Raw genomic sequence first — 26,503 nt, forward strand, 5'->3', positions numbered from 1 at the left:
GGAGAGTGTTAAATTCTAAACTGAAAGTGAAAAAGGCAGATTTGCCAAGATAACAGTTGGACCATCTACACAAAGACTTTAACAACCCCCAAAAGAACTGATGACATGTTAACAAAACCAAAAAGAACATTGGCTCTTTCTTTCATGAGGACATCCAGGATGCTCCTGAGCTTGTGTGTTGACAGAAGGAATAGATGTCAACTCATTGACAATGAAAAACATCAAGAGCAGTGTCTAGGTTCCTCCCCCACTCTGAACTCTAGGGTACAGATGTGGGGACCTGCATGAAAACCTCCTAAGCTTACTTTTACCAGCTTAGGTTAAAACTTCCCCAAGGTACAAATTAATTTTATCCTTTGTTCTTGGAATATCCACTGCCACCACTAAACTCTAACTGGGTTTACTGGGAAACGTAGTTTGGACACGTCTTTCCCCCCCAAATCCTCCCAACCCTTGCACCCCACTTCCTGGGAAGGGTTTGGTAAAAATCCTCACCAATTTGCATAGGTGACCACAGACCCAAACCCTTGGATCTGAGAACAATGAAAAAAGCATTCAGTTTTCTTACAAGAAGACTTTTAATAGAAATAGAAGTAAATAGAAGTAAAGGAATCACCCCTGTAAAATCAGGATGGTAGATACCTTACAGGGTAATTAGATTCAAAACATAGAGAATCCCTCTAGGCAAAACCTTAAGTTACAAAAAAGACACACAGACAGAAATAGTCATTCTATTCAGCACAATTCTTTTCTCAGACATTTAAAGAAATCATAATCTAACACATACCTAGCTAGATTACTTACTAAAGTTCTAAGACTCCATTCCTGGTCTATCCCCGGCAAAAGCAGCATATAGACAGACACAGACCCTTTGTTTCTCTCCCTCCTCCCAGCTTTTGAAAGTATCTTGTCTCCTCATTGGTCATTTTGGTTGGGTGCCAGCGAGGTTACCTTTAGCTTCTTAACCCTTTACAGGTGAGAGGATTTTTCCTCTGGCCAGGAGGGATTTTAAAAGGGTTTACCCTTCCCTTTATATTTATGACAAGCAGTAAACAGAGTCTACAGTTGTTGGATCCACCTCAGCAGTAAAACAAATGATTGCTTTTGTTAACTGCCTGTATTAGATTTATGATGGCTATTACTGATTTATTTGCATTTCATTATTTTAAATGTGGGGGTTGGGAGAAGAAGATGCAACAGTAACTACTGGAGTCAGTGGATACAGACTCCTGTCATGTGACTGAGGTATATGATCATTTGTAACCATGGCACATGACCAAAGCCAGAAAATCAGCATTCCTGTGTGTCACACCTTTGTTATACTTTTAGCTGCCTTGGCTTCTCTCTGCCCCATAATAAATCTGGTTACTTCTGGGCCTATGCTGTTCTGTAAATCTGACCTGTGGCTGCACCTCCACACATCATTCCGCTCAGGCAGGAATGGCTGCCATGTAGCAAGAACTACAAACATTGAGCGTGTGGGGAGCACATGAAACAGAACAGCAGCTTCCTGGACTGGACTGTCTGTGTGCAGACTCTGTAGCATATAGAACTAGAAAGAGAATGCAAAGGAGCCACAGTAGTCCCCATTCCATGGGTTGGTTTACTAACGGGCTGCATTTTATAACCCAACACACATTGTAGTGGAGGATAGAAAGCATGCCTCTATATTTTTCAGAAAGTATATTCAATTTTCTTAGGAAATAGTGCAGACATATTAAGATCCCCTAATATATATTGTAGTCTTTCAAGCATATTTTACCTTGTTAAACAAAAGAAAAGAAATGGAGAATGCCATGGTGTTTAGAAGGCCTATGATGGCTTCACTGGGATATTACACAATTTGGAAAACTAAGAATAAGATATTTACTTACCACTAGATTGTGCACATTGCATATAGCCATGGCATATTCCCTGCATAGCATAGCTCTTTGGCATGTAGGGGGAGTACACAAACTACTACATCCACATGGCTGCCAGCTCTGCAAGGGCTCCATGCCGTTCCATGCACCCTCGGGAAGCAGGGAGAGAGGAGCAAAAGGTTTGGTATCTGATTAGAAATAACTATCATGTCATAACCGGTAACTGGTTAAAAGATAGGAAACAAAGGGAAGGAATAAATGGACAGTTTTCAGAATGGAGAGAGGTAAATACCAGTGTGCCCCAGGGGTGTATCTGGGACCATTGCTGTTCAACATATTCATTAATGATCTGGAAAAAGGGGTAAACAGTGAGGTGGCAAAATTTGCAGACGATATAAAACTATTAAAGATAGTTAAGCCCAAAGCAGATTGCGAAGAGTTACAAAGGGATCTCACAAAACTGGGTGACTGGGTATCAAGATGACAGATGAAATTCAATGTTGATAAATGCAAAGTAATGCACATTGGAAAATAATCCCAACTATACACACAAAATCAGGGGGTCTAAATAAGCTGTTAGCACTCAAGAAAGAGATCTTGGAGTCATTGTGGATAGTTCTCTGAAAACACCCACTCAATGTGCAGTCAAAAAAAAAGTAACAAAATATTGGGAATCATTAAGAAAGGGATAGATAATAAGACAGAAAATATCATATTGCCTCTATATAAATCCATGGTATGCCCACATCTTGAATACTGAGTACAGGTGTGGTTGCCCCATCTCAAAAAAGATATATTGGAATTGGAAAAGGTACAGAAAAGGGCAACAAAAATGATTAGTGGTACAGAACAGCTTCCATATGAAATGAGATTAATAAAACTGGGATTTTTCAGCTTTGAAAAGAAATGATTAAGGGGGGATATAATAGAGGTCTATTAAAAACATGACTGGTATGGAGAAAGTATATAAGGAAGTGTTATTTACTCCTTTTTATATCACAAGAACCAGGAGTCATCAAATGAAATTAATAGGCAGCAGGTTTAAAACAAGCAAAAGGAAGTATTTCTTCATACAACACAGAGTTAAGCTGTAGGACTCTTTGCCAGAGGATGTTGCCAAGAGTATAACAAGGTTAAAAAAAGAACTACATAAGTTCATGGAGGATAGGTCCATCAATGGCTATTAGTCAGGATGGGCAGGGATGCAAAAGTATGCTCTGACGTGTCCCTAGACTCTGTTTGCCAGCAGCTGGAAATGGGTGACAGTGGATGGATCACTTCATGATTACCTGTTCTGTTCACTACCTCTGAAGCACCTGGGATTGGCCACTGTCGGAAGTCAGGATACTGGGCTAAATGGACCATTGGACTGACCAAGTATGGTCGTTCTTATGTTTTTAACCAGAACCAGGGTTTTGGTCTAGGCTCATCTCCAATTTTATTTGGAGAATTTTAGGAAATTGCAAGTGAAAGCAAAAGTGATGTGGGTGATTGGATTGGAGAGACTTTCAAAAGCTTGCAGCTTTTATTAGAACCAGCTTCTGATTATTAGCATTTTTTTCTAAATGAGAAAAAAATACATGTAATACAGAATAATTTCTTTAAGTATTTTATATAGCTACTTTTATAAGTTTGGGATTTTCTGTAGTGCTCAGCATTGGCTTAGCCCTATTCCCATTGAAGTCAATGGTAAAAAGCCTTTCAACTTCAACAGGAGCAATTAGGCCACACTGATTGCTTTTGAAAATTCTTTAGTTTTGTTATTATTGTTGAGAATTTACAGCTTATCAAAGATGCTGATTTGACACCCCTGAAAATCAAAGTCTGCATGTAGCATTATTGTAAGCCTTTCCACACTTCCTCTCCTAGAGTTTCAAAAAATTGGCTCTCTGGGGACCATCTCTGGGATAAGATGATCATTTATACTCAATATTCATTTCACACCTTAGTCTTTCTCTTTTTGATGAGACTGTCAATTAATGCCAATTTATTTCTAATATCTGTCCTTTAGGAAATGCACTGAATTCAGGAATCTTATTGTAGACAGAGGACTGAACAAGCATCTAGTCACCAGGACAAACTTCAACTGGTGAGGAGAATTTAGGAGACAGCTTCTGTAAAATTTTGAAACATATTCTACAATAACTCATTGGGGTCAACCAGCAAGTTCTCTGATAAGTAGCAGAACTAATCAGACATGCTTCCACGTTGATGCTTCCACAGGGAACATGGGGAGAAAAAAAAACAAGAGATTGGTGGAAGCTCACAACTTTTCAGTTTCTTGTGACAAGTGATCTGCAGAGCTTGGGCAACTTTTTTTTTTAAACTGTTATTGTCCCCTGTAAGGAAAATATCATGTCTAGAGAGATAAATAACATTTTGAATCTTCTCTAGTAATGTAATTTACAGCTTCAATTAGGGCTGCTGCTTGACAGCCATAGTACAGTGTTCAAGGTTAACATCTCAAATATTTATTTTTATCAAATGGAATCTGGAAAGGATAGGCTAACTAAGCCAAAATTGTAAGTACATGTTATGATCTAATTTTTGAAAAGTCATATTCATATAGCTACACTGAAACCTGTTTGGAATCAGATTTTCCTCCTAAACCTTTTGTTTGATTATGGGTTATATATTTTTATTATATTTTCATAAAATGAAAAACAAATATTAAGGGTGTGATCCTGCACTCTTTGCTTACCATAAACTCTGACTTCAAGATGGCCATGTTTGACTTCAGTGCGTATTTTGGGAGTATAAAGAAGGCAGAATTGAGGATTGGGTCCTTTAGTAGTTAATATATTTTAACACTGAAAGACTTTCTCCATAAGAATGAAAAAATTGTGAAAATATAGAAATATCAAACAATAATTTTGCATTTCCTGATGCAATCTAAAATTCTTACATTTACTTTTTAATAGCATGTGTATTACCATATATAATCAGCTTGAAATTAGTTTGATGATTATTAGTTGTTTCTGGCAAGTGTTGTGCTAGGTGCTGTACAAACACAGAATGGTGCCTGGTCAAAGATTTTATGTTCTGAGAAAGGCAAAACAAACAGGCAGAGAGAAAGGAGATCAGCAAACAAGTAAAGATAATTAGTGTGTCCATTTGTTACAACAGAATTTTCTTGGTTACCACACATGCTACATTATGTATCAGTATATGCATGCTCTCTATATAAGGTATATATTCCTACAATGGGTCTTAATATAGCACACTGCTGTCGGTGAGCACTTATTAGCACAAAGAGTTCCAATAACCTTAGTGAGGCTTCTTGCATTAGTAAGAGCTCACCAACATAGGTAAAGGGTTCCACAATGAGGCCTATTATTTCATTATATATAAAAGACATAGGGTGGATCTCCACAGCCTAGTGGGCTATGGATGAAGCAGAGCCAACTTGGTTTCACAATGCCAGGTTGAGAGGTGGGGGAAATGATGTGGGAAGATTGTATTAGGGATCCACAATACATGCATGCCTAAGATCACAACTCCACAGGAGTTCCCTGTACCTTGCAGATGGGATTTTTCATGGTGAGGCAGCTGGAGGAGGGGGTAGCATGAGTGGATCCATTACTGAAGGATCCATCAACCATTTCTCTCCCCTGGTGGTGGAGTGCACCAGCTGCAACACCTGCTGAAGTCCTGGGCTGCAGTAACAGTCAGGGGTAAGGCTGCAAGTCTCTCACATAGGTCATGGAAATCACAGATTCCATGACTTTCTGTGACCTCTGCAGAGGCCAGCACCAGCAATTTGGATGTGTGGGAGGGGACTCAGGGCTAGGGGTACGGGGGTTGAGGTAGGCGTTTACCTCAGGGTGGGAGGCTCCCTTGCTCCCACTGGCATGCCCCCCCTGCAGCTCCTAGGTGGCAGAGAGGCCAGGGGAGGGTCGCCACACCATGCGCTGCCCATGGCTGCAAGCCCTGCCCCCGCAGCTCCCATTGGCTGTGGTTCCTGGCCAATGGGATCTGCGGCAGCTGGAGCTTGTGGCAGGAGCAGCAGAACATGTGCGCTGGCCCCTCCGCCACCTAAGAGGTGAAGGGACGCAGAGCTGGGTAGGAAGCCCCTGCCAGCTGCCCTCCCTCCCCAGTACCAGCAGGGGTCCCGGGCCACCTCACCCACCACCTCCAGCCCTCCCCTCCACAAGTTTCAGTCAAGGAGGGTATTTTTAGTAAAAGTCATGGACAGTTCAGGGACCTGTGAATTTTTGTTCATGGCTCATGTCCTGTCCATGACTTTTACTAAAAATACCTGTGACTAAAACATAGCCTTAGTTGTGAGTAGTGGCTTAAAGTGAGTGCAAGGAGGGGGGATTAGTTCTCTCCCTTCCCCACAGCACTACAAATCTTCCAAGCACGCAACTAATAATGATGCTGAGTAATGGGGACAGAATTTAACTCTTTCTCATTATTTCATAACTTGTTACATTTCAGTAAATAGCTATTCTATTTCATTTTCAGCAGCGTTTGTTGTTGTTACCATCAGTGTTTCAAGAAAGAAAATTCTTACATGAGACACTCCAATCTGTCTGTGCCATACTATAGAGCTCCACTTCCAAGAGAAAATATAGAGAAACCAAAGCAGAGAAAATGGAAGAAAGAGGAAAGACTAATACTAAAGAAAATCAAGAACATGGTTCCTTGTCATCTTCTTACCTCCTCAATAGGACATTTCCAAGCCTTCTGCCACCTGTCCAGTGCCAGAATCCAGATGTCAAAATTTTTAAAAATAAATTTAATAAATTCATCCCACATTGTTCTGTTTAGTGCTAAATTACCTTGTAATTTATGGGTTAAATCATAGAATATCAGGGTTGGAAGGGACCTCTAGAGATCATCTAGTCCAACCCCCTGCTCAAAGCAGGACCAATCCCCAATTTTTGCCCCAGATCCCTAAATGGCCCCCTCAAAGATTGAACTCACAACCCTGGGTTTAGCAGGCCAATGTTCAAACCACTGAGCTATCCCTCCACACTAACATTTAATGTTATATTAAATTTATTATCTGACTGAAATAATTTCACGAGGAGTTATTCTTTGGAAACAGCTGGAAAGCCAGAGAAATCCAGCTAACTTCTCCATCTAAGCTGACTTCCCCAAAACAGGTAATTGTACAGACTCGGGTCCTTCTTTCCTGGAATTCTCTAAATGTCTCAATTACTATAAACTTTCAATGCTGACTACAAATAGCACTGAAATGCTCAAAAGACATCTTTGATTCTCTTCAAGATACTGTTTCTTGTGATCAATAAAATATTTCCTTAGTTTGAAGCTATCTGACATGAATGGTAAAACTGCATTGCTCCAACTAACTTCAGAAGGTCATAAGAACATAGTCCGAAAGATCATTAAATAAAATAAAGGGAAAAATGGTAATATAAAATCTTTTGAAAACAGTCTGCAAGTCAAGGATGTGAGAACAGTAGGGAGTCCAGATTCTGCTAATTCTAAGAGTATGGATGACATGTTAAAATGAATCTCTGGTATGTTAAGTACATGGTGACTTTTTGTTATCTTAAATGCACAGTAACTTTCAGGGCGTATTTGGCTTGATTCATAAAGGATGTTTTGTTAAATAAACTAGCTGAGAAGAAAGAAATCTACAAAGATAGAATCATTTCCTCCACTTTGAATCTTCTAAATTAAATTATTTCAGTGTCCAATAAAGCTAGAGAGATTTGTTGTAGGAGGACAGGGTGCACTTTTATCTTTGAACATTCTGCTTTCAATCTGTCCCCAGTAAAGTCAATGGGATTTTTGACATTGACTTAATAGAAGCAGCATGTAACCCCCACTAACTTATCTTTAAAAGTTCTATTTTTTTGGAAATTATGGGCCAGATTTTCAAAACTTTCTAAATCTTTTTGCAATTTAATGAATTTATAAACCAGATTGAAATCCTTTAGAAAAATTGGTCCACTGACAGGTGTAAGTAATTGTGAAGGGAGGTAGAGTATTTATAGTGGAGCTCATCAAATATTTTGTCAGAAAATTTCAGCCTTGCCAAAAAAATGTTTTTCCTTCACTAAATTGACAAATGCTTTCCTGGAAGGCTTCTGAGGCTGAGCTACCTGAATCTGCCTCCCTGTCTCACCCCCAGCATTGGGGCTGGAGAGGCAGAGATCCTGGGCACTCAGGCTTTCAGCTTACCCTCCAGTTTTAGGACCTGAATACCTGGGCTTTCTGCTCTGGCCCCAGAGATGGGGGAAAGGCTGAGCAGGTGGGTTCGCTGTCTCATCAGCACCTGGACAGGAAAGCTCTAGTAAAATTGACCAAAGCTTTCCAGGGGGGATGCTGATGATGATTCTCCACCTCCCTGGCTCTCGGCCTCCCTCACTTGACAATTTCACAACTTCTCAAGTCAATTTCATTCAGGGGGACAGCTGGGAAGCAAAAAAATTCCATGTAGGTTCTCCTGAAATGGAATTTTTCTTGGAAATCCTGCTCATGAAAAATGTTGTGTTTCTGACATTTCATTCCTATTTGGGTTGAACAATTTTTTCAAAAACTCAATTTTCTTTTGTGGGAAGGAATTTCCATTTTCTGGATAGTTCTTGTGCCGAGCAAAGGGAGCAGCTGGGACTGGGGATGCAGCACTAATTAGTTTATTTTTCATTTTTAAAAGATACTATGCAAATTATTTATCAGTGTTCATGAGAGACACAGATTTTATTTTGTTGTTGTTGTTGTTGTTGTTTGGCTGTTTTTTAATTTGTTTGGAATTTGGAATCCAAATCTACCATACTTAATTAGCCACCACTCTCACGGAAGTTAATCCAGGTTAATTCTTCTGATGCATTCCTTAAGACCTTGAATTTTAAGAAAAGCACTTAAGCCTGTTCTTATTTATGAAAGCACTTACATTCTTGCTTAGCTATATGCATGTTCTTAAGAACAAATTTGCTTTCTTGAATTGAGTCCTAAGTGTTTTTTGTGATTTTTCCACATATTATAACATAAGTCCATGGGAGTTTTGCGTTGCTATGAGCTATAAGATCAAGCCTTGTATTGGCTGAAGGTCTGCTGAACTGATTTACATCAGAAACATAAAAACAATATTTTTAAAGGGGAAAAGTGCATATCATATATGTAATTATTTTACCATTAAACATGTATAGTTAACCTTGCAAAATGTAGTTGTGAAATAATCCTTGTAAAAGAAGACATCTCACTGAGAATGTCTTTAACTGAATGCTCAACTCAATTTCTCTCAGATATCCCTCACAATTTAGTGCTAAAATGAACAGTTGGAGTGTTTTTTGCTAGAATGCATTGAAATGATGATCTTGTTCAATAATACCTGATTGTAACTGTTCCTGACTTGCATTGATGAACTAGTGTATATGTATATTTTATAACTATATGGATCTAAATAATTTTACATGTTGAAAATTATTTATGAAAGGACAAGTTACAAATTATAGATTAAAAAACCCCAACTTGGATAACTTAAACTGAAAGACTCAAAAATCTTATTTACTTTTCACTGTTTATGCTGTTAGATTACATTTTGCATTTCTCTCAGATAGAATAATAATAGATTCGTGTATTTCGTATTTATTTGTATTTAATTTCACTTTCCAGTTTTTCTGTAGTAGCACAATGCCAATGTGTGTTTGGCAAGCACTACAGAAATTTTATTTTTAACCTGTTTGTAAAGGAATTTTTAAAAATGGAACCATTTCATTTGTTCTTAGGTTTAGTTAAAGCTTAGTTTTATCAAATTCCAATTATGAGGCCATTTTGACCTGATATGTCCCTTCTGCTATGGTAAAATATATATAATATATATTTGGGGGAGTTTAATACTTAATTCTGATGATATACCCCATCTGATTACTGAAACTTTCCTCCATTTTTCAGGCCAATACAATATTTACATTGCATGTTCCCCTTAGGAAGAAAGTAGAAAAAAGTAGCAATGCAAGTCTTACTCAAATTCTATACAGGTTCTTCTACTACACTCATCATCATAGTATCAGAGTGCTTTCCAGTAGTGCTTTAAGCAGTATGACTATCAACTGTCACACGTTATTTGTTTGCTAATCCTCATCCCAGGGGAAGAAGTCTATGCAGTAGAGTATTTTGTTTTGTGAGAAATTTTTAAAAAAAACATATAGCATATTTGCACATAGCACCATGTGTACACACACACACATGCACACAACACAGGTATGTGTTTGTTAGAAAGGCAAGGCCAAAAAAAGGAAAGGTCAAAGAAAAGGAAGTGGTGAAGTTTGTGATGGTCCTTGGTTCATGGGGGAGTTCATTCCATAGTGACAGACTGGCCCTCAATAAAGTTCTATTCTATGAGATCTTGAACTTGGTTTGGTGTTCTGTGGGAAGCTAGTGTAGAGAGCAGAGGACAGCTTTGTAAAATTAGCCCTTATAAAGCACCCAGTATATATAAAACTGGATGAGACTTTATTCTGTTTGCATATTATAAATTTGATCAAGTCATGATCATTTGTACCTAAGTTACTGTTCATTTTTAATTCTGTGATCAGTTCCTCTTTTTTTGTCAGATTATGTCAAATATAGAATTCTCCCATATTGGATGTCTTGTTTAAGCAACGTTCGAGTTTCAGATCCATATGAGAGCATTGTAATTATGCAGGTTTTATAAATCTGTACTTTTGTATATTGTAGGCTTGGCTTGACATAAGTAACTTGCCTCATTTCTTAGTGCCTTGAGTAGAAAGCTGAATGGAAGATTATGTTGTCATAACAAGCAGTATGCTGGAATCAGGATGGCTAGCTAAGAGCAGCAGGAACATCCTGGTATTATTAAACAAGCCTAAATATAAGATAAGGTAAAGGTTAGATTATGCATGAATAGCACATGGACAGAGCATGCTGTACAGGGATTGGTTCCTGCTCATCCATGAAGTGTATAGTTAGGAACTAGTGTTGGTAGAAATATATATAAGGAAACGTTTTGTTGCATGACTTTGTATCTGTGATGTACACTGCATCCATCACCTGCATTTGAGTCTGATCAACTCAATATAGCTTTACTAATGTGCCAAATAAAGGAACCTGAGTGATGAGTTTGGAGTCAAATTAAGTTTTTGGGGGTCTGAGTGGAAGAGGTGTCGAGGGAACCTAACATATATAGTTCCATCTTCTTTTGGCTCCAGACCCTGTGCTAGGTCCTTCATGACTAAGGCTGCTAAAATAATTCTCTTTAGGATGTTTGGCTGACTGTGCCCTTTCGATGACAATTTACTGCCCAGATAGATGAAGTCATCTACTACCTACACAGTTTGTCTGGAAGCACAGATGTGTTGCACCAACTTCTGGATTTTTGTTTTTGCCCAATAAAACCCTTAGCCCAAGGTCAGCTGCTTTGTGCTGGAAGCTCTCTAGTGCATCTTTGAAACTGTTTGTTTCCTGAACAAAGAGGTCAACATTATTTGCATAATCCAGGTTGGTAAAAGAAGAAGACCCCATAGTTATACCGATATTTGCTGAAACATGTTCAAAGAGCTTATTCACTGTGCACAGGGCTGGGGCCAAGACACATTCCTGTTTTACCCCAGATCTAGTGTAAAATCTCTCAGACCTATGGGTCCCCTGAATTATTATGTAGATCTAGAATTAGCCTCAGGAGGATGTCGGGAACACAGATGACTCTTGTATGGCCTTCCACAAGGCAGCTCTAACAATAACTTGTAATGCTGTCTTTAGATCTATCTAGTTAAATTCATGATGGATCTGAGGCCTGGTCTACACTTGGAGGGAGGGGATTGATCTAAGTTACGCAACTTCAGCTACATGAATAATGTAGCTGAAGTCGACGTACTTAGATCTACTTACTGTGGTGTCTTCACTGTGGTAAGTCGACAGCTGACGCTCCCCTGTCGACTCTGCCTGCACCTCTCGCTCCGGTGGAGTACCAGAGTCGACAGAAGAGGGCTCGGCAGTCAATTTATCGCATCTTGTCTAGATGTGATAAATTGACCCCCACTGGATCGATCGCTGCTTGTCAATCCAGTAGGTAATGTAGACAAGACCTCACATAAATGAGAGAGCAAGTATAGTGTCCAGTGTAGATTGCCCAGCAGTGAAATCCGATTGTCCTGGGGGATGGTGTTTCACAAGGAGAGGCTGGAGTCAGGTGAGTAGGACATATGTGAGGACTTCTCTAAGGGCAGGGAGCAGAGTTATTGGTCTTTAGCTACCATATCCAGTGCATGGGCCTTTCCACTTATAGGGTGAGATAATGGTCCCTTCCTTCCACTCTGCTGGTACCTTCCCAGTAGTCCAGGCCCAGAAAAATACTACACTCATGGCTCTATTGAAGAAGTTCAGGTGTTATGCTGTTGGCTCTAGTAGCATGCCTGCTTCGCAGTTTCTTTATGGCAGAGTGAACCTCTTCCAACTAGATGCAGCTATACAATCAGTTGCAAACACACAAAATGGGAAATGACTGCCTAGGAAGGAGTACTGAGGAAAGGGATCTGGGGGTTATAGTGGATCACAAACTGCATTTTCCTTTTCTAAGGAAAATACAGAAGATGACTCCTCTCCTCTCTCATATTTCATTAAAACAGAAAAAGGGAACTAACACAGTGGTACTGTTTACTTTCTTTTGACACCTAGTGCACTTAAACTGTGACTGCTGCAGCAGCAGCTGCCATCTGAAATATTGAAATCTGCCTGGCAGTGCTCATCTATTGTGACTTGTCCCTTTTCTCCTCAGCATTCCCAATGGAAGACTGAGATAATGACGACTACTTTCACGAGCATAACCAGTACTAAAGAAGGTTTCAGGGTCAGGGACTGCGTCTGGGGGTTGCAAATATTTTGGAGAATAGGATTAAAATTCAAAATGATCTGGACAAACTAGAGAAATGGTCTGAAATAAATAGGATAAAATCCAGTAAGGACAAGTACAAAGTACTCCACTTAGGAAAGAACAATCTGTTGCAAACATACAAAATGGGAAATGACTGCCTAGGAAGGAGTACTGAGGAAAGGGATCTGGGGGTGATAGTGGATCACAAGCTAAATGAGTCAACAGTGTAACACTCTTACTGTTACAAACATCATTCTGGGCTGCATTAACAGGAGTGTTTTAAGCAAGACACAATAAGTAATTCTTCCTCTGTACTCCATGCTAGTTAGGCCTCAACTGGAGTATTGTATCCAGTTCTGGGTGCCACATTTCAGGAAAGATGTGAAATAATTTGAGAAAGTCCAGGGAAGAGCAACAAAAATGATTAAAGGTCTAGAAAACCTGACCTATGAGGGAAGGTTGAAAAATTGGGTTTGTTTAATCTAGAAAAGAGAAAACTGTAGGGGAGGGAAGTACATGATAACAGTTTTCTAGTACATAAAAGGTTGTTACAAGGAGGAGGGAAAAAATTGTTCTCTTTAAACTCTGAAAGCAGGACAAGAAGCAATGGGCTGAAATTGCAGCAAGGGCAGTTTAGGTTGGACATTAGAAAATCTTCCTTTCAGAGTGGTTAAGCACTGCAATAAATTGCCTAGGAAGGTTGTGGAATCTCCATCATTGGAGATTGTCTAACCTAATTTTAACAAACTCCTATCTGGGATGGTCTAGATCAGTGTTTCCCAAACTTGGGACGCCGCTTGTTCAGGGAAAGCCCCTGGCCCAGGTTTGTTTACCTGCAGCGTCCGCAGGTTCAGCCAATCACGGCTCCCACTGGCCGTGGTTTGCTGTGCCCGGCCAATGGGGGCTGCGGGAAGCAGCGGCCAGCACGTCCCTCAGCCTGCGCCACTTCCCGCAGCCCCCTTTGGCTGGGCACAGCGAACCGCGGCCAGTGGGAGCCGCAATCGGCCGAACCTGCGGACGCGGCAGGTAAACAAACTGGCCGGGCCCACCAGGGGCTTTCCCTGCACAAGCGGCATCCCAAGTCTGAGAAACACTGGTCTAGATAATACTTAGTCCTGCCTTGAGTGCAGAGGACTGGACTGGAAGACTTCTCAAGGGCCTTTCCAGTCTTACGATTCTATGATCTACTGCTAATGCATCCAGATCTGAACATGGAGTTGGTTCAGGATGGTTAAGTGCAGACTCATAATATTCTTTTTACCTTTGCAGAACTTTTTCTTGTTTACGAGCATAGACCCGATGCAAAGTCCAGTTTTGGGTCAAAGTGATTGAATGGTTTTGCATGCAGTTTGGAATTTATTTGATCTAATTCCCGCTTCTGCCTCTTTTGTCAAGTTCTCAGAATAAGCTTTATGATCCACTTTTGCTCTCACTTAAAAATACTTTGTAAATGTTTATGTTCAGTGTCATCATAGCACTGTCTGGCTTCAGATTTCTTTTGCAAAATTTGAAGTATCTCAATTGCACAGCCAGGGGCATTGCTTGTAGGTTATGGGATGGCATATATGGCTTCTGAAATGCCTGTTCTTATGGCCGTTTAGGCTAATTCTACATCAACCAGAAGAGTACGTGGTGCATCAAATTTGTTTTTCACTGTGACGTGTTAGCAAGTGCTGAATTTTTATATATGTGTTGTGCCTCAAACTTAGTTGAAATCAAGCAGCAAATGCCATTTTAGCCACAAGAAGATGATGACTAGTGTTTCCCGGGGCTTCTGCACCTCTGTAGTCCTAGTATTACATTGCTATACTACAATTCTGGACTGATTCAGGGTCCAGCTCATTCCTCATCTGGCCATTGTTGGATATCGACGTTTCCAGATAGATATCTAAACACCTGAACAAACTGCCAGTAATGGTAATGTTGTGATAAGCACAAAGGGACAGTAATCTCAGAGTTGTCATTTATTGCTCTGGAGCAAAATGGCCTGAGTATAGCTCTGAAGAGATTTCTGGGATGACTAGGTACAACATCATGTCTCCAAATATAATAAATTGCATGTGCAGTGGAATAGATTGCATCATTGCTGCCAGTTGCTGATAGAATTCATCTTTAATAGCATCTGTAGCTTCCTCAGTGGGGGTGTAGACTACAGTGATGGACAGAAGCCCATTGCAATGCCTCTGGTTTATAACAGTCAATCAGACATAGGGTTCGACGTTTTGAGTGATTTATTAAAAAGTAGTTAGAGGATGAGTGCTATCCTGTTTATATGCCTGGTTCCTCCAGAATACAGTAGACTTGCATTCACGTCAAAACGTTGACCTTTATTCATGAGTCTCACACTGGCTATTCCAGCATCTGCAATGTTGTATCATTTCAACTGTTGGACTAGTGAAACCTGGTGATGACCTTATTTAGGGTTAGTACATTTCAGGGGGGAAATCTGCAGATGATACAAGCATTACAGAGTTTGGCCTAAAATGTGGACCATATTTCATTGAACACCCACTGGCTCGCTGTATCTCCTTGGGACAAAGGAGATGTAGAGTAGTGATTTTGTTTGGGGACACCAACCCCCTTCTTAGAAACCCTTTTGCACATAGCAGATTGTTCTGAGGTTGTAGCTCTTCCACCTTCACCACAGTTTGGGGAATAATTTTCCCTCCTCTAGATCAGCTGTTGGCCTTCACTTGTAACCCGGAGCAGGTGCCCTTATTGGATACTACTGTCCAGAGCAGGTAGTTTATCTGATCCTTCTTGATCTTTTTTTTTTTTCAGATGAAATATATGGGGTTGAGCCATCTCTTATTTCTAAAACTGAAGCCTCTCATCCTGATCATGAATCATTATATTATCTTCAATTTTTCAGTGAATATTGGTTTGGCTGGAATTAAACGTCCAAGATCAGTAAATGCTAGTTAATGTTCATTCAGGTTGCACTTGTTAAACACTTTTTGTTTCTTTTATCTCTGCAGTATTATTTACACTTTCAGAAGGTTGTTATCGAAGGCCCTGATTCAACAAAACACAAATGTACTTAACTTTAACTTCAGTGGAACATAAGTGAGCACTTAATTTCTTTGCAGAATAGAGATGGGATTACTCACCTGCTCAATCAGGCCTAAATTCATAAAATGAGCACAAACAAGGTTGGTTGAAGTATTAAAAGTGGCAACGGTGAGCCAGATATTAAAATACTAGTGGGGTAGGACTTTCAAACATGCCAAGCATTGGCTTAGATCTGCTCCCACTAAAGACAACAGTAAAACTCACATTAATTCACAGTTAATTAGATCCCAACCTAGAGATTCTATATGCTGTTTTACTCATTATAAAAAACATTTCCTAACACTGAGAATAACTAGAATATAAAATATTTTCAAAGGCAGTAGTGAAATCTCCATTACTTGAGTTATTTAAACAGATTGCATAAAGAACTTAAAAATATAGTGAAGGGAACAAATCTACCCTGATAGAAGAATGGAAAAGGTCATATTATAGGTTTTTTCCTACTTCTCATATGTGATTTTCTCAGAAATGCAACCTTACCACAGCAGTATTAAAAAAGAGTGCTTTGCTTTTCTAAGGAAAATACAGAAGATGACTCCTCTCCTCTCTCATATTTCTTTAAAACAGAAAAAGGGAACCAACACAGTGCTGTTTATTGTCTTTTGACACCTAGTGCACTTAAACTGTGACTGCTGAAGCAGCCGCTGTCATCTGAAATATTGAAATGTGCCTGACAGTGCTCATCTATTGTGACTTGTCCCTTTTCTCCTCAGCATTCCCAATGGAAGACTGAGATAATGATGACTACTGTAATGAGCATAACCAGTACCTAAACAAGGTAGCTATACTTAGTATTTGTCACATTTTATGCTCATACATTTCTAAATGAAAGAGCATGAATTGGAAATCAACTAGAGATTCAAGAAATACACTCTTAATAGTGTTGCTCCTTTTCATTCCAAGTACCTAGTCAAAGTTCAGGGCCCTGGGGATGTTCCAGCTGGAAGTAGAGATAGACGAAGTCTGGTATTTTCTGCAATCTTGTTTATTTACAAGTAATGTACAATGTCCTGTACATTACCCTGAGCAAAGGAGCAGTTTTTTAGCTTATAAACCAGAAAGCTCTTTAGCCAACATCAGATCCAAAAGCTCCATTCTAGCTTTTTACACACACACACACACACACACACACACACACACACACACACACACACACACACACACACACACCCCCCTCTATTTCTCTATGCAAAACAATACTTAGCCAAAAGCTCCTGGGCATGTTCACACACACCATTTTGTCTTAACTGTAAGCAAAAGCCCTCAACTATGTTATTTGAAGGGTGAATTCACACTTATCAACCTCAATGGGGGTTTTAACTCAACTCATAACAAGGATTCATCCAGCTCATAGCCATATGTTTTCATCCTGATGATGGAATCCTAGATTTTCAGATGTGGAATGGAGGTTGATTCTACCAGATATCACCAGGTATGTTACTTTCATAGCCAGGACACTCATCTGAAATCTTGAAACATCACAGGAAAATTAAAAGAAAAAAGCTGCAGGAAACAGATATTCAGGATAAACTCAAACTTCAGAGTTCACTAGACAATAAGAGAAAAAATGGTCTGTTCAATTCGAAATGACAGTCAATATCTAAATGTTCAAAAACAGAACTATATATTGTAGAGAAAGGATAGAAGTGGGATATCCTACTCACTGGTCTGGCTACTTGCAGCCTAAACATTCCCCAGATAACCCACCCAGGAATCTAGATAGGTGGGTTAGCTGGGGAATGTTTAGGCTGCAAGTAGCCAGACCAGTGAGTAGGATATCCCACTTCTATCCTATCTCTACAATATATAGTTTCTAAAGCACATTTCTAAAGCACCTGCCACTATAGTATCTGTCATGGTTGCAGGGCTAGCTGCAATTCTGCCCCTTTATTAGTGTCTCCAAGAGCACCAAACTCAGGTCTTAGGTCTCTTGCTCTTAACTGTCTTGGGGTAGAATCATACGATTCTTCCACTGGGAGCTAATTACAGTATCCTATGCGTACCAAGCGCTGATCACCCTTCAGGCCTAACTGAGTTTTGGCCTCCTGCATTTACTCCTTTTGTAAACCTGTGAACTGTGGTATGGTGATCAAAAGCCTTCTTAAAACAAAGTATTTTTATGTGACAGTTGGAATAAAGCATTAGAGAAAAAAAGAGGATTTTAAAGCAATGCACAGCATATTTAATCTCATCTCATTTTATGCTTCTCCACAAGCTAAATTACACAGGATTCCCTCTTCAAGAGAACAGAACAGAACCAAGTTACATTCTTTTAGGAAGCAAAAAAAATGGGCTCTTGGGACCTAGCCTGGACACAGGAATCTGAGTTTTCTGAAAGTCCCCACCCTCACCATTTGTCTGGGATCAACTACCATATTGCCCAATGGTGTCCTTTTTACAGGGCCAAGATATTAATTCATGCTTTTGCATCAAACTAGTTTTCCTAGTGGACCAGCAAGTCCGCGTAGGGGAATACCCCTGTGATGGTCTAACTACCCAACAATGGAACAAGCTATTCAGACTAATGGCTTGTATTCACTGCTCTTGTGACTGTATCTACGTGTGAGTGTGTTGGGAGTGCATAGGAACTTCTCTGTTTCCCTCTGATAGTCTAACACACCACCCCAACTATAATGGGGGATACAGATCTATAATCATTACTAAGCAGTCTATCATTCATCACAGAATCTAAGCACCATGCAAAAGGTGTAAAACAAAGGCACAAACAGTTCTGAAAGGTACTTTTCTCTTTCTTTCACATAGTTCTGGTGAGTATGTGGATATTTTTATTTAATGGGACTCATTGCTAAGGAAACAGTTTATTGACAAGCATGTGTATTTCTGATGTGAGCACACTTGAAAGCATGGTCTTGCAGGTAAGGCACTAGACTGGATGGCAATCAGAAACTATGGTGAAGGGCGTCATATAGGTACCCAAGATAGACAGACAGATTTGTAAAAGGGACATAATAATTCCCTTCTCCAATCTCTGTCTTTTTAGATTGCATGCTTTTTGGGGCAGGAGTTCTCTCTGAGTATCTGTATGTTCGTATAGTGCCAAGCACAATAGGGAACTGATCTTAGACAGGGCCTTTAAATACTACTGCAATATAATAAGAAAAATAACAAGCATGCCTGGGCTCAGTCTGATCTCCTCTGTCCAGGAGTTCCATTAAAGGGTTTTGAGAATCATCACAAAGTATGACAGCAAATTGGGCCACTTTTAGAAGTGAGCAATTCGTGAAAAACAATAGTCCTGGTTTTGTTTTGTTTTTTTACTGTGTAAATGATGACATTTATTAAAAAAATAGAAAAACCCTTTGGTTTCAAACTGACATTTTCATGACCTCTTTGCTGGCCTGTTTTGATCACAGTTTACTTTGATAAAGTATCTCTGCTTCTATGCTTTCAGTGGGCCACCTCAGAAGCTAAGACCACTTTCTTTTCAGAACATTTGAAATCTTGCCTTTTCATTTGCTTTTTCCTGGAGTAATGGGCAACCTTTTCAAACTTTTTCCTATGAAAGGATGTCATGACTTTTCTATTGGGCCAGGTATATACCAGGAATCACTTTGCTCTGCTTAACCTTTTTTCCATAGTTTCTTGTGTACATACTTGGCTCCTCTTGTGAGACTGTAAAACTTCAGAAGGATCTGGTCCAAGGATATTTAAAAGCTAAACTATTTCTAGATATTCACCCCTCTTTTCTTTCTCTCTCTCCCTACAAGATTTTGAGCTTTGCCGACAATCTTCAGTGTTCCATCTCAGCAACATAAACTCTGATTTCTTTGTTATGGGGCCATATAACTCCAATCATTTATTTTTAATTTTATACAATAACTAAAAATCAGCATATGGGGTACCCAAGACCAGTAATACATCACATAGTAATCACCCAAAAGGAGGGAGTATTCCCAAAAAGCACAGTAAAAAGGCAAATCATATAGCAAAATAGTATCCAACATACTCAGTCCTCAGCCATGCACTAGACTTTCTATCTGGTCATTTATGCTGGAGTTCATCACTGTGTTATCTGGGAACCATAGCATAAAAACCACCCATCCCAGATGGAGGGTGAAGGAAGTAGCCTACAGATGTCTAGAATCTGGATAGGTACCACGTAACTGAAAGAGACCTTAGCAATAGTTTTCTAGTATCTAATATTATTTATCCCATAGCCGCCATCAGGAACAGGTCCTCATTTTGTTAGGCATTGTAGAAACATAAATGGTCCCTGCCTCAAAGAGTTGTCTACATATCTGGCCCTGTTGATTCATCTTTTCATTATTCTTTTCTTTCTCTTCCTCATCTTTCTTCTTCTTACTGTTACACCCTATCTTAAATTAGATGTGAGCTCAAATAATAGAAATCCAACAATAATTATTTCAAAGCAGCATTTTCGTGCTTTCTCCCATGGTGACCTCACACATGGGAGGAGCTCCTTGTAACATCTGCAAAGTTTCTCCATTCTGTTTCTTTAAACCCTCCTTAAAACTCTCAAGGGCTATGATACCTATAAAATACTTTACAATGATAAGCCAGCTGGTGTGCTGAGACCACTGCCTATCATGCTGACCAGTACTGTCTCATTGTTTCCCTGTACTTCCTGGTCTGTGTTTACCTATTGTCTGTAGCCTTATAGTTAGATGGTAAACTGTCTTTTTTGTTTCCAAAGATAATTCCTAGTGCATAATTCCTAAAGCATATCTTTTAGAAAAAACATCCTGTCTTGGTTTAAAAATTGTTAGTGATGGAAAATCTACCACACTTCGTAAATTGTTCCAATGGTTAATTACTCTCACCATTAAAAATGTATTTCCAGTCTGAATGTGTCTAGCCCAGTGGTTCCCAAACTTGTTCTGCTGCTTGTGCTGGGAAAGCCCCTGCCGGGCTGAGCCGGTTTGTTTACCTGCCACGTCCACAGGTTCGGCCAATCGCGGCTCCCAGTGGCCACAGTTCGCTGCTCCAGGCCAATGGGAGCTGCTGGAAGCGGTGCGGGCCAAGGGACGTACTGGCCACTGCTTCCAGCAGCTCCCATTGGCCTGGAGCGGCGAACCGCAGCCACTGGAAGCCGCAATCAGCCGAACCTGCGGACGCGGCAAGTAAACAAACTGGCCCGGCCCAGCAGGGGCTTTCCCTGCACAAGCAGCGGAACAAGTTTGAGAACGACTGGTCTAGCTTCAATTTACAGCCATTGGATCATGTTATACTTGTTTCTGCTAGATTGAAGAGCCCATTATCAAATATTTGTTCCCTGTGTAGGTACTTATAGGTAATAAATAAGTCACCCCTTAAACTTCTCTTTGTTAAGCTAAATAGATTGAACTTTTTAAGTCTATCACTGTATGGCATGTTTTCTAATCATCTTTATCATGGGGTTAGACTAGATGACCCTCACAGTCCCTTTTAACCCTATGGTTCTGTGTCTTTCTATGATCATTCTTATGGCTCCTCTCTGAAGCCTCTCCAATTTATCAACATTTCTTGAATTGTGGACACCAGAACTGAACATAATATTGAAGCAGTGCCAAATACAGAGGTACAATAACCTCTTTACTCCTACTAAGATTCCCCTTTCTATGCATCCAAGGATTGCATTAGCCCTTTTGGCCAGAGCGTCACACTGGGAGTTTACGTGCAGCTAATTATCCAACACAACCCTGAAATCTTGTCCAGAGTCATTGCTTCCCAGAATAAAGTCCCCCGTTCTGTAACTCTGGCTTACACTCTTTGTTCCTAGACATATACATTTACATTTAGCGATACTAAAACATATTTGCTTGCTCCCAGATTACCAAGAGATGCAGGCTGCTCTGTATCAGTGACCTGTCCTCTTCATTAATTACCACTTCCCCAATCTTTGTGTTGTCTGAAAACTATAATTGATGGTTTTAGGTTTTCTTCTAGGTCATTGATAAAAAAGTTAAACAGTGAAGGGCCAATAACCAATTCCTGTGAACCCAACTAGAAACATACCCACTTGGTGATAATTCCCCCTATCTAGCTACAATTTGAGACCTATCAGTTAGCCAGCTTTTAATCCATGTCATATGTTTCATGTTAATTTTATATTGCTCTACTTTTTTAATCAAATTGCCATCTGACATCAAGTCCTAGTGGTGGAGTGAGTATGAGCCTTATGGGTCAATTTGGGAATGGGCATCATCAAGGGAAGATGCTATGGGAGAAAGTACAATGATGTTTCTGAGAGCAGCAGACATGCAGGCTGTAGAGACAGACAACACTGCCTGGGCTGAAGGGATGAGGGGACTGACACTATGAATCAAAAATACATAAGCGTGATGAGCCTTGATGATATGGCGAAGAAATGTGAATTTGATGCATTTTGCATCAACAGACCTATTACAGCAAGACCGTGACCCACAGTGAGAGTGTCTGCAGAGGTGCATTATCTCAGTCGGAGCTCCTGGAGACAATGAGCTGGACTGATGCACAATGCCTCTGGGAGTGCTGGGGAAGCATGGCTAGAAGTTTCCTACCGCACCCTTTTACTGCGTACAATATGTGTTTTCCTTGTTTCTACACTAGCCTCACTCTGTTGGTTGAAGTAACAGGTTATCACGGCTATGGCCGCACCACTGCTCCTCCCCTTCCCATCCTCTTTGGGAAAGCTGGCAACCAAGTGTAAAGATTAGGATTGTGACAAGTCAGCAAAAGAAAGGTGTGGGTGACGATGTAGAGGCTGCTTGTGTCTTTTGTCTTTTTTTGCGTACCCACAAACTTCATATTAAAGAAGCAACAGTGCTATCTGCTAAAACTATCATACATGCCATAGCTTTGGTGAATAATCACCTGCCTTGAAAAAGGCTCGAAACAGCAGATCCAACAGACCATTGCATGGTGTTACACCTGCCCATTTCTAAACTACATGCTGTAGAACTGTAAAATAGCTGGCATTCATTTTGGTTCAACTTAGACATATTGTTAATACAATGTTCTTATTCCCTCCCCCCGCCCACCTTCCTTTTTTCTTTTTCATGTTCTCATTCCTAGCATGTAAATTGGTTTCTCACTAATTAAATCTTGAAATACCTTCTGGCATGGCAGGAATATTTTGGCTTCTGTATTTCTATGAAATTCAATAAAGCATGTGAAAGTTCACTTGAAAAAGTATTGTTTCCAACTTTTCGAAGTTAGCCAATGGCCTTATGATAATATCCTAGACAACTAAATAATTTAGAAGAAAATGACAAGAGATTCATTTTGATTCACCATTTGAAATTAGGTTTGTGAAGGTAGTGGTAACACAGATTATGATCAGACTAACTGGACTCAATTTGCTTACTGTGTTAGTTGAGTTTCCATTCAAATGTAAACCACTGTCAAAGAGAGGTGAGGAAGCTCCACTGCTATGATCACTGGATGGTCCAGGGGAACCTGAAAATCAGAAGGTAATAGATAAGTGCTTAACTATGTTAAAATATTAAACAATCCATTATTATTTCAACTGAGGAAGGATTACAATGTGAGAATTGGTGAAATATGAACAGCATTATACAAAAACAAATGTGACTGCCTTTTAGCATGAAAAGCAACAGCATGCATCTGATCATAGGCTGTACTTTACAGGATGAGAGAGATGAAGGCAGTTAGATATCTTTATGTATAGACTGCTCAATGGGATTACTCACATGTTTAATGACAGGTTTCAGAGTAACAGCCGTGTTAGTCTGTATTCGCAAAAAGAAAAGGAGTACTTGTGGCACCTTAGAGACTAACCAATTTATTTGAGCATAAGCTTTTGTGAGCTACAGCTCACTTGCATCCGATGAAGCACTTGCTTATGCTCAAATAAATTGGTTAGTCTCTAAGGTGCCACAAGTACTCCTTTTCTCTTTTCACATGTTTACGTGTTTGTCAGATTAAGCCTTTTTACAGTCAGGTTGAGTTTTTGAAAACTGAATAGAGAATTTAGCCATACATCTCCCATTAAAATTAATAGCTAAATTCCGTAGTCACGCGTTAAGGGCATATGCATGCACTGGTTTGTAAATACATCTTAGCTCTTGGCTTGAATGGTGCCTATTAAGTGGACATGTAAACTTTATTAATGGATCTGATTTTTTTTGTTGCTGAATGCCTGTTATTTTAGACAATTGGAGATATTCATTATTTTGATTGGGAAATTAAATGCAAAAAACCACGTTAATATTGCATGGTTATGTGCTCAAAAGCCAAGTTTTGAGCTAATTCTTCCTCGGGCATGTATGCATTTGGAGGTTGTCTGTAAATATATTGGGTGATGGCAGCTTATCTGAGATATGTATGTCTATTTAGGTGACAGATAACATATATATTATATTAGAAATAGTATGCAATTACATAATTAAAGACTATTACAATACAAATGCCAAAGAGGACAGGGTTTAGGTTTTGCTTTTAGATTTAATTCTTACATTTTTTGTTTCTTTTCATGCTTAATTGTGCAACCTTCCCATTAAAATAATGTATGTTTTACATTAAGTTTACTAAGGCAATCTGAATATATTGAGAAATGCATGTAAAACTCAAACTCACAGCTCCACATTCATTATCACCAAAATTCATTATTCTGTCTGCAGCAATCACTTGAAATTCCTCTTAAATCATTTCTCATTAATAGGCCGATCAAGTCTCTAACTTAATAACACATAACAGAGGATGACAATCATTTATGTCTAGATGCGTTTTTATGCTTCTATTCCATGCACATTTGTTGGGCTTAGCAAAAATGGAAATACATTCATAGAACTGTACAATAAGGCTCATCTTCTCCATAACAATTTATGCACATATTTTAGCTAGAGAAGAAAGAAATGATTCAACTTTATTTAATTTTTCCAAGCAGCCAGAGCACCTGTCTCTGTATCTCTCATAAATGTTTGTTATATAGCCAGACGTGCTAAAACCACATTCGATGGGAAGGTTACCGAATAAACCCCTACCAAGTTTTGAACACTACTGGGTATGTTTGGGTTTTTAGTAGTTTTTTTCAGGCCTTTAAATCTGTTAAAAACAGGTATTTAAAATTACTCTAAAATGCAGTGGAAGTTTGCTGAAGGGCTCCACGCACTGTCCCAGTCCCCAGCACTGTCCCCGCAGCTTCCATTGGCCAGTTCCAATTGGCCAGTTCCCTGAGCAGGCAGCACTTGTGGGAGCGGGAAGCACATGGAGACCAACTGCCCCACTCCCGTTTAGGGGGCACAGAGATGTGCCAGCAGCCAGCCACTTCCAGGAGCGGTGTGGGGCCAGGGCAGGCAGGCAGCCTGCCTGAGCCCTGCTGCGCTGCCGACCGAGAGCCACCTGTGGTAAGCACCTCCCAGCTGGAGGCTGCATCGCGCACCCCCTCCTGGACCCCAACCCCCTGCCCCAGTTCACAGCCCCCTCCTGCACCCAAACTCTCTCCCAGAGCCCAGACCCCTCCCTCCTCCCACACCCCAACACTCTGCCCCTTTTCAGAGCCTCCTCCTGCACCCAAACTCTCCCCAGAGCCCACACCCCTCACCCTCTCCTGCACCTCAATCCCTTGCCCCAGCCTGGAGCCACCTTCTGCACCCAATCTCCCTCCCAGAGCTTGCACCCCAACCCCCTACCCCAGGCTCAGCCAATCCATACCCAGGAGTTGAGAATGTTACACTGATTTGTGACAATCCCTGAAGGATTTTGGATCTATAAACCACAAATGACACTAATAAAAAGTAAAACTCATGAAGTGTCCAGTGGATTCTATGAGACTAGGTGCAGTGTGACCATATTACGCCTGCACCCAAACTCCCTCCCAGTGCTTGCACCCCTCACTCCTGTACCCCAACCTCCTGCCCCAGGCTCAGCCTGGAGCCCCCTCCCACACTCTGAACCCCTCAGCCCCAGCCCATAGCCTGCACCCCCTCCACACCCCAACCCTCTGCCCCAATCTGGTGAAAGTGAGTGAGGGTGGGGGAGAGCGAGCAAAGGAGGGAGGGGGGAATGGAGTGAGGGGGCTTTGCCTCGGGGAAGGGGCAGGGTAGATCCTGGGTTGATCTTAAATTCAAAAAGTGATCTTTAGCGTAAAAAGGTTGGAGACCACTGACTTAGGTATTGCAACACAGAGCGCAGCAAAGCCTATATATATTTAAAAATCTGGGCCTATATTCTTACACATTGAACCTTAAATAATAAACTACACTAAAGAATAAACCTTCTTGCAGTAAAACATCTGAAAATAAGATTACTATTTCCGTCAGTGTCTGTTCATTATGAGAAATATTGCAAAGGGAAAAAAAATTACCTGTACCCATTAATTTCTTCTTACCTAATGGGAGCTTTAGAAATGATGGAGCTTCCCTGAGGTACTGTACAGTGATGGTAACTTCATCGCCAGCATTTCGCAGTAGGTGTACCTGTCAGTGTGACAAATCACAGCTACTTTTTATCAAAAGAGAACCAGCCACAGAAAGCAAAATAGTCTGCAACAAAACCTCCATCTCTGTTGTTTTGACAGAAATACAACAATAATGTTTATCGTTGGAATGAAGAATATCTTGTGGGTCAAGCCACCCCATCAAATGATAAAACCAAGTATACCCACAGTTACTGAAGAAACTGAGAAATATTAAAAGTTGAAGGACAATTTGTGTTTACGTAAAGACAGAAAAAAACCCAGTGATCTCTGAAAACAATTTCGTATCATACACCTGTCGTGACAGGTAAGTGGTACATTAAGGATGAAAAAATTAAATGTAGTGCAAGATTTACATTTCTGTTTCCTGATTGATATAGACTT

General features: G+C 40.2%; 1 protein-coding gene across 1 annotated transcript in view; it reads right to left on the reverse strand.

Moving 5' to 3' along the window:
* The window catches only part of SNTG2 (syntrophin gamma 2), a 247,301-nt gene that overhangs the window by 128,431 nt on the left and 92,367 nt on the right, over positions 1–26,503 (reverse strand). The window contains exons 7-8 of the mRNA XM_043541919.1: positions 26,033–26,120; positions 23,048–23,139 (exon numbers count right to left, since the gene is read on the reverse strand). Of these exons, the coding sequence (XP_043397854.1) occupies positions 23,048–23,139; positions 26,033–26,120 (180 nt within the window). The remainder of the gene's footprint in view (positions 1–23,047; positions 23,140–26,032; positions 26,121–26,503) is intronic.

The sequence above is a fragment of the Chelonia mydas genome, chromosome 3 (genome assembly GCF_015237465.2).
Source record: "Chelonia mydas isolate rCheMyd1 chromosome 3, rCheMyd1.pri.v2, whole genome shotgun sequence".
NCBI lineage: Eukaryota > Metazoa > Chordata > Testudines > Cheloniidae > Chelonia > Chelonia mydas.